At 33.1% G+C, this 15,157-nt stretch overlaps 2 protein-coding genes across 2 annotated transcripts; one reads left to right on the top strand and one right to left on the bottom strand.

The window, feature by feature from the left end:
- The first annotated feature begins 217 nt into the window (after nucleotides 1–217).
- LOC106407080 (methyl-CpG-binding domain-containing protein 7-like) lies at nucleotides 218–1,600 on the top strand. Its single transcript, XM_013847870.3, has 5 exons — nucleotides 218–623; nucleotides 694–825; nucleotides 898–990; nucleotides 1,100–1,210; nucleotides 1,309–1,600. The coding sequence occupies exons 1-5, from the start codon at nucleotides 510–512 to the stop codon at nucleotides 1,360–1,362; spliced, it is 504 nt and encodes a 167-aa protein (XP_013703324.2). The 5' UTR covers nucleotides 218–509; the 3' UTR covers nucleotides 1,363–1,600.
- A 1,293-nt stretch (nucleotides 1,601–2,893) lies between these two features.
- Nucleotides 2,894–5,342, bottom strand: LOC106385484 (protein SOSEKI 5). The gene is made up of 4 exons (XM_013825399.3): nucleotides 4,768–5,342; nucleotides 4,459–4,528; nucleotides 3,543–4,376; nucleotides 2,894–3,265 (listed from the first exon to the last, which is right to left on the bottom strand). Exons 1-4 carry the CDS (start codon nucleotides 5,303–5,305, stop codon nucleotides 3,151–3,153), a joined length of 1,557 nt encoding a protein of 518 aa, XP_013680853.2. The 5' UTR covers nucleotides 5,306–5,342; the 3' UTR covers nucleotides 2,894–3,150.
- Between the last annotated feature and the right edge of the window lie 9,815 nt (nucleotides 5,343–15,157).

Here is a 15,157-nt window from a genome sequence, read left to right on the forward strand (position 1 = left end):
TGTGCAATGGAAGTGTATAATTGGGACCAAATTTGTGTCACATTTTTCTTTGTTATTGCTTGGAAGACATATCTTGGAGAGTTATCTTCGGAAAAAACACAAAGGAGTTATGGTTATAAATTTATAATCACGAAAGTAATGATGTAATTGTTCTTGTCTACGTGATAAAAATCGCTCAGCTCATAAATGCTATAGACTATATAGTAGTGGGATAATACTAATATTTAATTTCTCATAATATTTTGTGCAAACTTTTTATTGTGACAAGTGTTAATGTGACTGAACGAAATGTAATTATTTAATTTCTCCTAATGTTTATGTTGACATAATATTTTGACAAGTGCTAATTTGAGTGAGCGAGACAAATGGATTGTGCTTTATCCGGGTCCCAGTGACAAAAGGAGTACGAGACGTACTACATAAAGTGCGAGTGTGTATTGGCTAAGCTTGACCCATTACTAAACCTCACTCGGGTTACTGGATTACATTACACCCGGCAACCAAAAGAGATGCAGACGAGTCTTCCACAGGACCTTGTCCCTCTCGTCAAGTTTCCGCCGCGCCACCGTCGCGAACCCCAGCTGTACATCGTGGACCCCACTTCGAAAGGCAGTGTCGATACCGTAAGTGACCCAGATCTTGCCATCGTAGAGTGAAGAAAAATCTCATCTTTCCTTTTTTGGTGTGTGTCAGTGCTTTAACGAGCCAGGGAGTGGTAGAGAGATTTCATCTCTAGTATCTGTTCAAAGACACTTGGTTGGAGAAGTAGACGACAGACGCTTGTCTCGAAGTCCAAAGTTTTATGAGAAACGCAGAACCGAACAGGTCTCTATTTGATATGTGGACAAGCATATGGGGGGGTTCTTGTCTGAAATCACCGTGTTTTGGAATTTGCAGGGTAATCGCGTTGCTTCCAAGGATTTCCGTTTGCCTAGAGGATGGACCGTTAAGGAGGTTCCGAGGAGAAACTCCCCTCGTAGTATTGATAAGGTGCTTATGACTGACAAAAGGAATCAGCAAGTTTCACATGTGGGCTAGTTAAGTGTAAGAAGGATTGAACAAAGAAGTATCACTAACCATTTGTATTGGTTCGTTGCAGTATTATACAGAGCAAGAAACGGGAAAACGGTTCCGGTCCCTTGTTTCCGCTGAGCGGTACTTGAACTCTGTTGGGAACGGTACAGTTGCGTCGGTTTTGCACTCTGTTCCGGTAAGTTTTTCTAAGCTTTTGTCATCATTTAGAAGGGTAAAAGATTTAACAGGATGAACAGGTTTGACGTTGGTTTTCTTCTTTAACACCCTTGTCAGCTTTTGGCGATTTGTAATGGTACTGGATATGCGCCGGTGAAGTACACGCAATGACAGGTCTTTTAACCAAAATATGATTTTACTCCAGTGAAGTCACTCGCCTACTGCAAGATCTATATGTATTTGTATGGTCTCTATCTAATCTTGAATGTACAGCAACAAGTCTGACTGTTTAACAGACTAAGATTATGCACAGTTTCTTTTTGTTCCTGTGCAAAAGATTATTTAGTTTTCTTTCAATTTATTGATGAAAAACTACAAACAGTATATGAATTGATATGTATTTAGCAAATGATCATGTCTACAACGGGTGTCTAATTCGAGAGAGGGAAAAGATTGATCCATGTCCTATATAGCAATATACTCTATACATTTTTGGTCAAGAACCTTAGGATCTAATCCAACATTCTTTTTCTTGAATGAATGTTAAATTGTATTCATCAAAAAACCTTATGTACATCAAGTGCTACGATGGTGTTTATAATGTAGAATAAGGTATACTCTGGAGCCAAACCTAGTCTACTCTGGAGCCAAACCAAATTCTCAAGCCTTCATCATACTTGCGATCCCCTGTCTTCGAATGGTAGAAAGTCAGTTCCTGACTGTTTTGACTATGGTTTTTGTGAGCTGAGCTGCGTCGAGGGTAATGAGTTCTCTCCATGCCTTCTACGATTGCTTTCCCTCCATATCATGTGGGTGGTTGTTTGAAATGTGTACCTCATGCATGAGGAATAGCCGAACTCGCTCTTGATGGTGATCCATCAAAAGTGTAGGAATCTAACCCAATATTAGTTACTAATACATGAGTTAGAATATGTTAATAACGAATAACTCTATATTTCATGTCATTTTCGACAGGAAACTGGAAAAAGTATAAATCTTGACACTAAAGATCAAAGAAGCTAACCCAAACAAAGTCATCTGTTTCTATCCTTTATGTTATTTAATCACTAATTATAGTTGTCTTGTTTCACTATTTGATAGCATGGTTCATGTTGTAAGTATAATGGATGTCCACTCTAGTAAATGCTATTGTGGGGTTAATGTATCTCTTTCTTTGACATAGAAATTTACTATGATATAAATGAAAGAAGACTTTGAAAAGCAGTGCTACTGAAGACTTCTAGATATAGGTAAATGGAAACTTCTAAGTTTTCAAAGTCAAAAGACAACATTGTTGGTTATTGAAATTTCTATTGGTATGATTATTAAAATATTTATACATGCTACAATTTGAAATCGGAGTTGACGCCAAAAGGGTACGAATAAGCTAAAATTAAAAGTCACATACTTTTTCTGAATTATAAATTTGTAACCTCAAGGCATCACCCCAACATTGACTCTTTGCTGTTTTATAATCTCAAGGACAAATATCACTTTACCACATTTCGATGGCACTTATTCCATATACAATTATGATTTCGAGGTAATTTCCAGTAACAAATATTTTGACTCCCCTAACAAATCACGCCAAACTAGTCAATTTGTAAATTTATAAGTATATGCTAAACTGTAAAAAATATTACATTCAAACAGAGTTGTCAATTGAATCTAACTGAGAGTTATAAGCGAGATTCCCAATAACTTATGAGGTAAAATAAAACGAGTCTGAAATTAACCTCAAAGTACACCTAGGCTCAAACTACAAGATTTTTATATGTACCCATCATGTTTACTCTTTAACTTTTTGGGCACCCACTGGGGTTTTTAGTAGTAGTTACCTACACATATTACAATGCTTACAAGTTACAACTACTCATCATTCCCTATTCTTCATTTCTTTGTTATTAAACCCACACAATAAGCTTGTCTGACTCCGTGCCGTTTCATTGCAGATTTTTGTTACTGATGCACACCATTGTTCCTTAGAGCCACCGACTTTGGTTTCCTAGGAATACACTTTGCTCGAACCGCCTCTTCTTCATCCTTCTCAGTCGTTGGTCCCATTCTTGAACTCCTAATACATAATGACATATTGAATTATTATTATAACATTCACATATATCTCATATTTGTGTTGAAAAGAAATCTACTATGAAGACATGTTTGAAAGACACACCAAAACGTACTTCTCTACTTTTTACCATTTTGAGCTCTTCAATCAACCCACGCCATAACCAATTATTGGGCATGTACAGGAAGTAAATATAACAAAACGAAAGCAGACTACGCGCCGTTTCTTATCAATGCTAGTGAACTGCTCGACGTTTTCAAATCCATTAATTTATTTTTACCTGTCAGCATTGTAAGAAGAGGATCTTTGCAAAGCAGGAACCAGCTCCTTCTTGGTCTCAATCAAACTGCCGCTAAAATACTCTTTATCTTCCAATTTTACCCTTCCAAAACTCTCTAACTCCTTCTCTGCCCTCTCCAGACTGTTATCCCCTGCTCCTCGCGTTACCGTACGCCCAGTCAACGACAGCCCATGATCTTTCAACAAAACAGGCCCACACTCCTTAAACGACATCGTACCGCACGAGATCAGCTGCATCAACACAGCCGAAGCCCTCATCCTCCCGCTCGACAAGCTCTCGACCGTCCGATGTTCGCTGGCGCTCTCGTTTTGACGCAATATCAGCCGTCCATCTGCTTTGATCAGATTCTCCAAAGTCTCGGGGCTCGAATCCGACGGCGGAGGAGAAATCTCGTCTCTGCTCAGCTCAGTGCTCTGATTCTCGCATCTCGCCGGACTTTCCACCTCCTCCTCTTTCGCCGGCTTTCTCCGCCGCCTTCGATCCTCCGTCTGCGTGGCAGCGTCCGCGGCGACTCTGCGAGTCGACTCGGCGCTAGACTCGGTTGTTGCTTTGTAGACCTTGTACTCGCTGAGATCGATAGAGCTCCACGACTGGTTTCGCCGGCGACTCGCCGGCGAGACGGAGTTGGAGTTTTTCTCTGGGTTTAGAGAGCTCGTATCTCTAAACGACGTCGTTCCGAGGAGGCTCCTGGGGTTAGAGAGGAGACAAGAATCAAGAACCTCGGAGCCTTTGAGTACATACTCTTGACCTTGAACAGGGAAGATGAAGTCGTCCTCGGACAAGTCGTGCCACACAAATCCATTTTTGTAGCTCCTGAAATGTCAGAAGATCGGACGGTTTAGGTTTAAAAAGGCAGATGAATAAATAGAATCGACGGTGGAGGAGATACGGTTACCTTTTGGAAGACCAAGAGTAGAGACTTGCCATGCCTTTCCCTCTAAGATCATTCAAACGGTTTATCACATCTGAAAAGAGTTGGAATAACATTAGAAAGTTTTTGAAGATACAATTTGAAAAGTTGCCACCTTTATCACTGTTCTGTTCCAGGAATAGTAATAAAGAGTAAACAGCCAAAGAGAAAAGAGAGTTTCAAAACCTTTTGAACTCAAAAAGCAACTTTTTATTTTATTTTTGAAAAGCATGTCTTTTTCGGTTGCGGATCAAGAAAAGATGTGAGAAAACTTCAAAAGGGTTTAGTTATTACCTTTGAGATAGAGACCATCGGTGGAAGAAAGAGTGACTTCAATGAAATGAGGATGGTCGAGCTGACCATTCCGGCAGAGATAATAGACGACAGGGACTTTCCGGTTAAGAGTCGGTTTATGACGAGGCTCAGTCCAGATCCGGTTCCGGTCAGGACTGGTGTCTTGTTGGTCTCTAGATCTCCTGGGGACCAAGTAGTTGCTATCTGGTGTTGCTCTGAACGCTCTTGAACTCATTATTTTGTGTTTTTTGTTTGTTGGAAGTGATGGAATGAAAACAGAGGAAGAACACGAAGTGAGAGTTATTGGGGGAGAGTTATGAGGGAAGTGATGTTGATGGAAAGACAAAAATCTTTTGTTTATGAGTTTTGGATTTATAGAAAGTAAAATGAAGAAGAGTGATGGAGAGGAGAGAGGGGAGTTTTTTGAAAAATGGGATGCGAGAGACAAATGACTACACAACAAATAAAACTTTGGTCTCAATCTCTCTCTTCTGGTTACTCTGATATCAGCTCTTACTTTACGCCAGTAGAAAAGCATTTTCTAAAGTCAATGTCATTTAAATTCCTGTCATACCTAATTGGCTAATTCTATTATTTTGGGAGTTTGTTTTAGGGGAGTATTTTTCAAATTTGAAATTTTGTATAAGGGGTTTGGTAGAGATTTTGAATAAGTAATTAATCATTTCATTGTTAGACTAATGTTTGTATTTTGAACTAGGGTAATTAATTCAATCTCTAATAGAGAATAACATTAGGTTTTGAAGGCTACCCGAAAAGAAACATCAGATTTTGGAAGAATTTTCAAAATTTCAGCTTTTTCAAATTAGAAGACCACTAAGTTTCAGTTTTATGGGACCTTCGTGTTATTTGTATTTTTTAAAGAATATTAAGTAATAAAAACGTTACAATTTAGTAAGTTTGGTGTACATTTTTGTATAAGTTCATAATGTTATTAGATCGGAAGATCATCGACTTAGTGATCCTTTTATGTCATTATATTTCTATTTACTATCCTTTATATATTAATTAAAAATTATTATAATATTTTTTCATAGACACGTGTTATCAGAATGATGATTTTTATGATATAGGTTGATCCATCTAAACATATATTATATTTAATTAAACTTATTATCAAATTGATTATATAAAAGTGCACAAAAGAATATTTCCATTATTTACTTAAATAAAAGTTACGAAATTACCTAATATGACTAACATATATATGACGATTATTGATTATGAATAATAAATATTAGATAATAATTGTTGTATCATCTTTTTTTTTTAATTTTATATTATTGAAAGAAATCAAACAATCACGGTAAACATATAATAAAAATTTAGATTTTTTCTTATATTTTTTATTTTGAATTTGTTTTAAACAATTATAAATTATTAAAAATGTTTAAAATCCCACATTGAAATTTTTGTGATCAATGTCTTAACTTTTGTTTTTGTTATAACAAGATACAAATGATCATAAAATCGTATGAATATGAAGCCTCATTTAATAGATATTCACATATATATATATATATATATATATATATTTATATCTATCTTAGTATTGTTTAAATTAAACTACAAATCAAATTAAAATAGATAAGTACGTTAATTTCAAAATTTTCATTGAAAATGTATTGAGATCTTAATATTTCATATATTGATTTTTTTTTTGATTAATGGGTTAAATTTGTTTATTAGAACAAATATACAAATGTTAATAAAATCATATGTGTAGAATCTCTCAATAATAAATATTTATATTAAAATATACTATATATATGTCAATATCATTATATACCATATAAAATAAATAAAATAATTATTTTGATTTATTTACCAAAAACATTATTGTAGATAAACAAGATGTATTGTTTTGATTTATGTGATTATTCTAATTTAATTATATACATAATACGTAACTGAACACAAAATAAATAATAATATATAAAAATTATTTGTATAGATAATGTTCATTCCGTGTAAGACGTGAATCTTAATCTAGTTACTAATATAATATGCCTATAAATTATGTACAATTGACCAATAAACTTACGTACTTACGAGATATTATATAATTTTTTGGTAAAAGAGATTATATATAATTCATGTACATGTTTGATACACTTAAATAAAACTACAAAAGACAAAAAAAACTTATATGTACTGTTTCTAGTTTTTTTTTTGTACTTTTTCTAGAATTAAAAGTTGTCAATACGAATAAACCAAATTATCGGAGGCATAACTACATTAAGTGGACTAATTTAATAAGGTTTGTGCAGTATATCGAGTCAAGCATCGCGCTATTAAAAGCGTTTTAAAGTGTTCACAAGATTTTAAAGTGTTAATGAAGTTGACTAATGGATACCAGTTAAGAGTCTTATTGACTACAAGTATGAAAGCGACAATTTTAAATGTGTCGTCCGTTTCAACTACTACTTGTTATCCGTGGACCTCTACCACTTGGCATATCCTCATAAGCTTACTGCTTACAAAACAGTGATACAAAAAGGTGAAAACGGAGGTCCATATACTGGCAACTATGATCTCTATGCAGACTATTCTAGGGACGTAGGCTTCTTATGTTCGAAATTTACAGTCTCGAATGTTTTCAAACACACCCACAGAAAATACATAATTGATAATTTTTATAACGCTTTGGTCGCAAATTCACAACTGAAGTTAATATAGCATCATCCTCACGGGCACGACGAGAAATTGTTTCACCTTCATGCTGCAAGGCTACAAGCCACCACAATAAAGTTAAACTTTTAGGTGCGGGCCACAATGAAATGAAACCATGACTGGTGTTTTGTCATTTAAAAATCATATAGATTTCTCTTTTTCATTTAAATGTTTATGTCTTCCTCGAAGGAAAAAGGTTATACTTTGACTTTTTTTTTATCATGACAATGAGTTCACGGACAGTGGATCAATGTGGTCCCTTGAAGAGATTTTTTGATCAACTGTTTCTTTCATCAGCTGCATTATTATGTAATTGTATACGGTCTGAGTATAATTAAAAAGTTGAGAGAGAAAAAGGCGAGCGACCGGCGCGTGGTGGCTCGTTCAGCACCGCCGCCGGTCACAACCTCGGTATTTCTTCCTCTGTGTGTGGTTCTAGTTTGGTTTGTGACTGTGACTCAATTTTGAGAGATGTGCTTCGATCAAATCAATGAAACCCTAGATCTGTTGTAGATTTTTGATAAAAGCTCCGGATCTGATGATTCACGGTGTGGTTTAGCCACAAGGCTTTTGTTTAGAAATCTGTGCTTGGATTTGGTGAATTTTGTTGTGTTGCATATCTCTGGATTTCTTGTGTGGCTCTCTCCTTTTCAGTTTTAATCTAAGTGGGTGGAGTTTGTCGTGGATTCCTCTGATCCGTCTTTATGTCGTTCGTGGCCTGTGCTCTTGGTGCTCCGGATTAGGTGGGCTTGGCTCCTAGTTGCTGGTTCAGATCTTGTGGAGATTTGATTTTGGTGTGGCTTCATTACTTGGCGTTTCTCAGTCTTGTACGACTCATCTGTTTCCGGAGGTTGATTGAATCTGAAGGTTCTCCCTTACCAGTTTGTGAAGCTTGTGTTACTTGGTTCTTGAGGTGTATCCTCGTTGTACTAGGAGGGAGTGGTTTTATGGTGGTTTGGCCAGGGGCATTCCCGTTTAACAACTTTCATAGACTCTCTATCATTTAGATTTCTCTGTTTTGTTGAGCGTGCTATCAGTGGTCCATGAGTCTTGTTACTCAGCTTAAAATGTTGGTCTGTAAGTGCCCTGGTTTGTTATTGTTTGGGCTTCTGTTGTCCTTTATGGGTTCTAGGTTCCGGAGACATTGTGTTGTCTGTCGGATTAGCTAACCACGGCATATCTTCGTCCGTTGGTCATGTATGTTTCATCGTTTGATAATATAATCACTTGAAGGGAAAAAAAAAATACGGTCTGAGTCACTGGACATAGATACACTTATAAAATCCAACTATTCTCTTCCATTCATCGAATGGCTCTCATACTCCGACTGAGATTTATCAATACACCGCTTGTTGTAATACACAAACATCTCACATTCGTTTTTCTTCATATTTTGATTCTTTTGGGTCATACATCTCTTCTTCAATGAAGATGGATGATAATTACATTTGTATAGCTTTAAATTGGTATTTTGTTCGGTCAATAAATAACCTAAATAATGAATACAAACACTGTTGTATCAGATATTCAACAGTTTTTGTTTTTAGATTCCAGTGTATAGTGAATTAGTGATATCAGGTTAACTAGGCATAGTTTTAAATAGTATGACAAAATATCAAAGCTGACATAACAATGGCCAACAAAAATAAAAACAAAACAAAACTGCCGTCGGTCGTCCATTCCATTTTTGTTTATTCACGTGGGAACTCAAACATATGGAGTAGTGTTGTTTATTAGTAACAAATAAATTACTATCCACATTAACTAGTTTTGATACAACCAAGACACTATACTTTGTTCCATTTATTGTTCCTCCAAGCTGAATACGGGGAAATCGGCCAATTCCTACATCAACAAGGACCAACGGTCCCGATCAGTACATAAACATGTTACCTGTGCGAAAACATACATCAACTACTAGAAAGTTTAATTTTCATACGCAAACTTTCAAAATTTAGTTTTATCATACATTGACTTAATTTCCGTTAGTCAAACGTTGAGCTGTCGTTAACCAGTAACAGAAAATCGGCTAATTCCTACATCAACAGTGATCAATGGTCCAGATCAATACATAAACACTTCACCTGTACAAAAACATACATCAACTAATACAAAATTTAAATTCAATACATGAACTTTCGAAATCTGTTTTTAACATACACTAAAGCTTGACATGCGCGTCCGTGCGGATATTTGTTGTTAATTTTTTTATAAATTGTTTAGTGACATTCCTAAATATATAAATTTTTGTTAATTATTATGTTCCTATACATAAAAACCAAAGCCATCCGGATCTGAAAGACCCTATTCGAATCTCACCCAAAATTTTATAATACCCGAACAAAGCATAATTTTAAAACCTAAAAAAATTTGATATCCGAAAGAACCAATCCATACCCAACCGTATACTTGATATCCATATCTTAATGAAGTAGTTAAGAAGTATAAAAAAATGTAAAAGATATAATAAAACACTTAAAAATAGGTAAGTTCTGTTTTATATTTTTATAAGACATGCTGTCAAATTATTTGAAAAAAATGCAATTAATAAAGTAGTTAAGTTGAGTGAAAATAAGGAAAGAAAAGATGTAATAAATCTGTTGAAAATAGTGTTAGTTTTATTTTGTAATTAAATTTAATAAAATAGATTTACCTAATTTCCACTAGTCAAATAATACCGAAAATAAATGGTATGTCATGTATTGATTAAGTAAAGTTTTTTATTGTATTATGTGATAATTAAACCATAGTACGTAGTAATTGACAGAGAGAAATGAAAATGTTTAGCTTATCGAAGAAATTCTCTTTTCTCTTTGTTCAATTTTGTCTTCTTTCATTTTTTTGGTGTTAGTGTTTTCTGTTGTCGTAAAAGTTGAAGAAAAAATTAAAGAGAAAAACTAACTAATAAATTACACACAAAAAAAAATCGTTTGACATACATGATTTATTTTTCTCATTCAATTACCGCGTAATACAGTTTAATTACCACATAATACATTAAAAACCTTACTTAATCAATACGTGACAGACAATTTATCTTCGATATTATTTGACTAGTTGAAGTTAGGTAAATATCAAGCTTTAGCGTATGTTAAAACCAGATTTCAAATGTTCATGTATTGAATTTGAATTTTGTATTAGTTGATGTATGTTTTTGCACAAGTAAAGTGTTTATGTATTGATATGTATCATTGGTCCCTGTTGTTGTAGGAATTAGCCGGTTTTCTATTACCGGTTAACGACAACTCAACGTTTGACTAACGGAAATTAGGTCAATGTATGATAAAACCAAATTTTGAAAGTTCATGTATGAAAATTAAATTTTGTACTAGTTGATGTATGTTTTCGCACAGGTAACATGTTTATGTACTGATCGGGACCGTTGATCCTTGTTGATGTAGGAATTAGCCGATTTCCCGCTGAATACGAGTTCCTGGTGAAAAAAAAAAGAAGTATCAAACAACGTACCACCAAGCTTCCTCCTTATAAGAGATTTTGGGGGTCAGTTGTTACAGTGGCCACTGAAAAAGAGAGTTAATCTGTTAATGCAGATAGTAAAAAACAGTATATCATCCAATGCAAACACATCTCCAATAGGCAATAGCCAACCATAACTAAAATCGTAATGTTAAATATTTAATTTAATTTTTCAAATTTTAGGATGAATAGTTTAAATAGGAGATAATAAGAAGTTAAATAGCATAGTTATATAATTAAACTAGAATTAAGCCAGCCATACGGATGGGTGAACAAATAAAAACAATAAAATAATATTTTAAATTTAATACATATTTTTAAAACTTATTTTACTCGCAATTAAAAATAATACTGATCTTCAGTATTTATGTTTATAAACTCAATCTCACTCCTAAATAATAAACTCTAAACATTAAACCCAAATGATATGATACTTTTGAGTAAGTGTATTTTCGAAAAGTGGTAGTCAACTTATGGTATTTCAAACAATTTATCTTGTTATTTTTTTCTTTTTATATTCAAACTGATTTTCGTTTAAATTGTTTTCATTATGTATTGATTTTTTTGTTATGCTTTTCATTATTTTTTTTATTTTTCTAAACTTGAGGTTAGTGAGAAAGAAATAACATAAATTTATGTGAATTCATTCTTTTTCTGTTCTATGTTTGATGAAAAAAGAAAAAAACTATATCGTAAGTTGGTACCATAAAATAGAAAGTATTTTTTTAAGGTTTACCTTTTTAGCTTGATTTTATGAAACATCTAAAATATCATAAATAGTTGTCTTGTTGCCTTCTGGATTTTTTTATTTATTATTAAAATTTATTTACTTTTACTATCTATTGTTGCTAAATTAGTACTGTGGATAGAATGATCGATATCAAATTTTTAGTTAAATTAAGAATAGAATACTAATTATAAAATATTTATGGATTATTAAATGTTTTGGTGATAGATTTGTCAAAAATAAAGATATACTATGATATAATTTATTAATTTTAATAAATTTATGACATGTTTCAAAATTTTGGATTAGCCTTTGCTGAATTGGCTTTTTAACCAGAGAGAGAAACTAACTTTATTGTAATAGATATGTAAGTTGCATACATAAAAAGAAGAATAAGCAACCGTGTGGATGTGTCTAGGTTTGTGTTCAAATAGGGATTTATCAAAATGGTAATGTGAGCGTGAAAATCTGAAAACATTGGAATACAAAATGCTAAAAGTGTGTTGGATCTCTTATAAAGTCAGAGACACAGATGCATAGCTTTCGCACCAAGTCTGTGTTGCATTGCATAGCAATTGAATTATATACATACAGTCCAGTCCTGGTTCTCTTAATGATCGAAAAATAAATAGTAGAGATTTGATGATCAAGCACGTTTTTTTTTTCTAGTTGGATATATTTCAGTTTACCATGGAGATACAAATTTTAATGAAATCTTCATTTTTTACTGGATATATAAAGTGTAACGAAGTAGAATTTAAAATTAATACCTGCGTTTCCATTACGAAGATCTACATAAACAAACTCACATAGTCGTCTCAAACAAAATCTAATTTTTAGTTTGAACCTAAATGCCAAAACAAAAGAAGAGTCATTGTTCCTCTTCATAGCGCCGGCTTAAAAATGTTATGAATCTTAGGACAATTTTTTTTTTTACCTTCTAAAATTTATATTCAAATAATTTTTAAAATATTTTTAAAATTTAATCAGATATTTTGTATATTTTGTTATGAAAATAAAATTATATACATATCAAATAATTTTAGATCTTTTTTAATTTTATTTATTGTATTTATATTTTTTATATAAAATATAGATTTATAAAAAAATTGGACCTCTTAACTATTAATATACGGGGAGACATGTTTGGATCCGGACGCATGGATCACGTTGCGGACCACCTTAAATTCTCCATCTCAATAGCTAAAAAGAAACACCTATAGTGTACAGTGTACATGTACGTTCTTGGTCTTATAAACGTTATTTGTGTGAATCCTGAGTAAATAAAAATGTATGAGCTCAAAATTAAAACAAGGCATGAACTTTTTTACCGACTTGATCAATTGGTTGGTTATGGTAATGATACAAATTTACAGATTATATTAGTTAGTTAATTAAACAAATATACTCTAATATAAAATTGTGATATTATTAGTTTCAATAGTAAATTAGACAATTTTCAATGGTTCATTCTGTTTATTTTTTTTAAAATTTTTTTTTACAGAATTGGATTCTACATCAATGATATTTTATTTTAGAATTACAAAAAAATGATGAATAAAAATAAATCAATTATTCTATCTCTAAAATAAATTAATTTTTCATTCTATTATGAAATAAAAAAAGAATACTGTTGGAATATATTTACTTAAACTCTAATTTTAGTGAAAATAGAGTATCATCGGAGATGATTTTTTTCAAATGAGTACATACCATACCACTAGCGAAAGGTCAGATATGATTAAATATCTAAATAAAAGTATGTATCAACATTATAGAGCTGATTGGTTTGTTTAGTATATGACGCCTATAAAAAAGAATCGTACGCATTAGATAGAATATAAGGCTGATGAAAGCCTTATCTTTCTAGTCGATCACGAAAGCTAAAGCTAGTGACTGCTTAACTGGACAACACTTTGTATCTATGTAATAACTTATTTAGAGAAAATGAGAAATGAATATATTTTAATGTCTAGATGAGCAAGGAAATTATTGAAACTAATTTGGTAAAGTGACGATTGCGTGAATTATTTTGTTTTCATCGCACGAGTTTCATTTTTAAAATAATATAAGCATGGTGCATGGTGCATGCAGAATCCTATTATATATGGATATTTGCACTGCGCAGCTTAAATTGTACGTTGTGGAAGCGTTTTGTGCTTTTAGTATATGATATTAGATTGCTTGTCGTAAGTAATAAGATCATTGTGTGAAATATGATAAAAAGCTTCTACTGATATAACAAATATGATAATGCATTTCTAACGACAAATATCAATATAATTATCCAATGCGATGTTTATCCAAGATAACTAGTTTGATATGTGTGGCCGTGTGGGTTGAGTTATTCAAGATGGATTAGTGGAGTTTCAAAAGAAGAAGAAGATAATATTACGCATTAAAAAAAGAAAGAAAATATTAGGCATTTGGACTAGACAAGTTATAATTAGCGGTAGCAAGATTTCAGGATGTCGCTATATATAGAGGAATATATAATCTTCTCTCTTAAAGTATATAGCCAAAAGACAAATGAATATTTTTGTATTTTAATTTTTCTAAAGCACTAGCATTATTATTGTATTGTTGATGTATAATATTATTCCCATAGGTGGATCATAACTCATGGCGTACGTTATAATGTTAAGTGAGAATGATCTCGAGAATATCCAGAGTCCTCGACATTATTAAAAGTCTCCATGCCTATACCTTTTTCACATACGTAAAAATTATAAAGAAAGTGCACCTCAATATCTCAGGTAAGAGGATCTCACCGCTGAGGAAGGGACTAATCATTAACCTGTTCTGGCTCCCGGCCCATGAGACCATGATAACCCTAAAGCCTTTATTACAAAATATATCTTGAATTTTATATTTATACATGTCGTCGTCCATTTGTTAAAACGTGTGTATACTTGATTGAATAATTTATATGAACATATGTGTATGTTGAATATATGTAATCCATGCGCACGAGTACATGGTGACGAGTAATTCGTGTGTTGGAATGGTTATGTAAATCCATACCTGAATGCTATTTATTGACTCAAACCAGTTAGACAAACCAAAATATGTTGTGGAAGAAAGTTGCAGAGAAGAACACAATCACTACTCTACTCCCAAAAAGGGATATGCTGTGATGGGTTAATGGTCTGGTTTACATAAGTTCTATAGCTAATCCCTATTGCATGTAGATATGCATGCATGACAAATGCTTGCATTTAGAGTGAAGACACATGCAAGGCACTCAAATTACAAATTGAAACAAAGTACAGATCATAGGATTCTGAAGTCATTTTATGATCTAAGCAAAGAAAAACAATAGTATGGGACCAAAAGGGCCTTATCTTAAATTGTTTTAAGTGCGTGATGCCTTCACAAGTCAGGGGCCAGAAGAATTGAAGGGGGAAAAATCTTACTTAATTAGTGGAGTGGCCATAGAGTAAGTGGTGCCGTCCACGTATCTCAGTCTTATATCTGTCTTCTTACTTCACTCCA

Source organism: Brassica napus, chromosome A2 (assembly GCF_020379485.1).
Source record: "Brassica napus cultivar Da-Ae chromosome A2, Da-Ae, whole genome shotgun sequence".
Classification (NCBI taxonomy): Eukaryota; Viridiplantae; Streptophyta; class Magnoliopsida; order Brassicales; family Brassicaceae; genus Brassica; species Brassica napus.

Coding starts and splice junctions, on each gene's coding strand:
- LOC106407080 (XM_013847870.3), top strand. CDS start 510: ATGCAGACGAGTCTTCCACAGGACCTTGTCCCTCTCGTCAAGTTTCCG. Junction 826..897: donor AGAAACGCAGAACCGAACAG/GTCTCTATTTGA, acceptor TGGAATTTGCAG/GGTAATCGCGTTGCTTCCAA. Junction 1,211..1,308: donor CGGTTTTGCACTCTGTTCCG/GTAAGTTTTTCT, acceptor CACCCTTGTCAG/CTTTTGGCGATTTGTAATGG.
- LOC106385484 (XM_013825399.3), bottom strand. CDS start 5,305: ATGCTTTTCTACTGGCGTAAAGTAAGAGCTGATATCAGAGTAACCAGA. Junction 4,529..4,767: donor CGATGGTCTCTATCTCAAAG/GTAATAACTAAA, acceptor AACTCTTTTCAG/ATGTGATAAACCGTTTGAAT. Junction 3,266..3,542: donor TCTTCTTACAATGCTGACAG/GTAAAAATAAAT, acceptor ATTATGTATTAG/GAGTTCAAGAATGGGACCAA.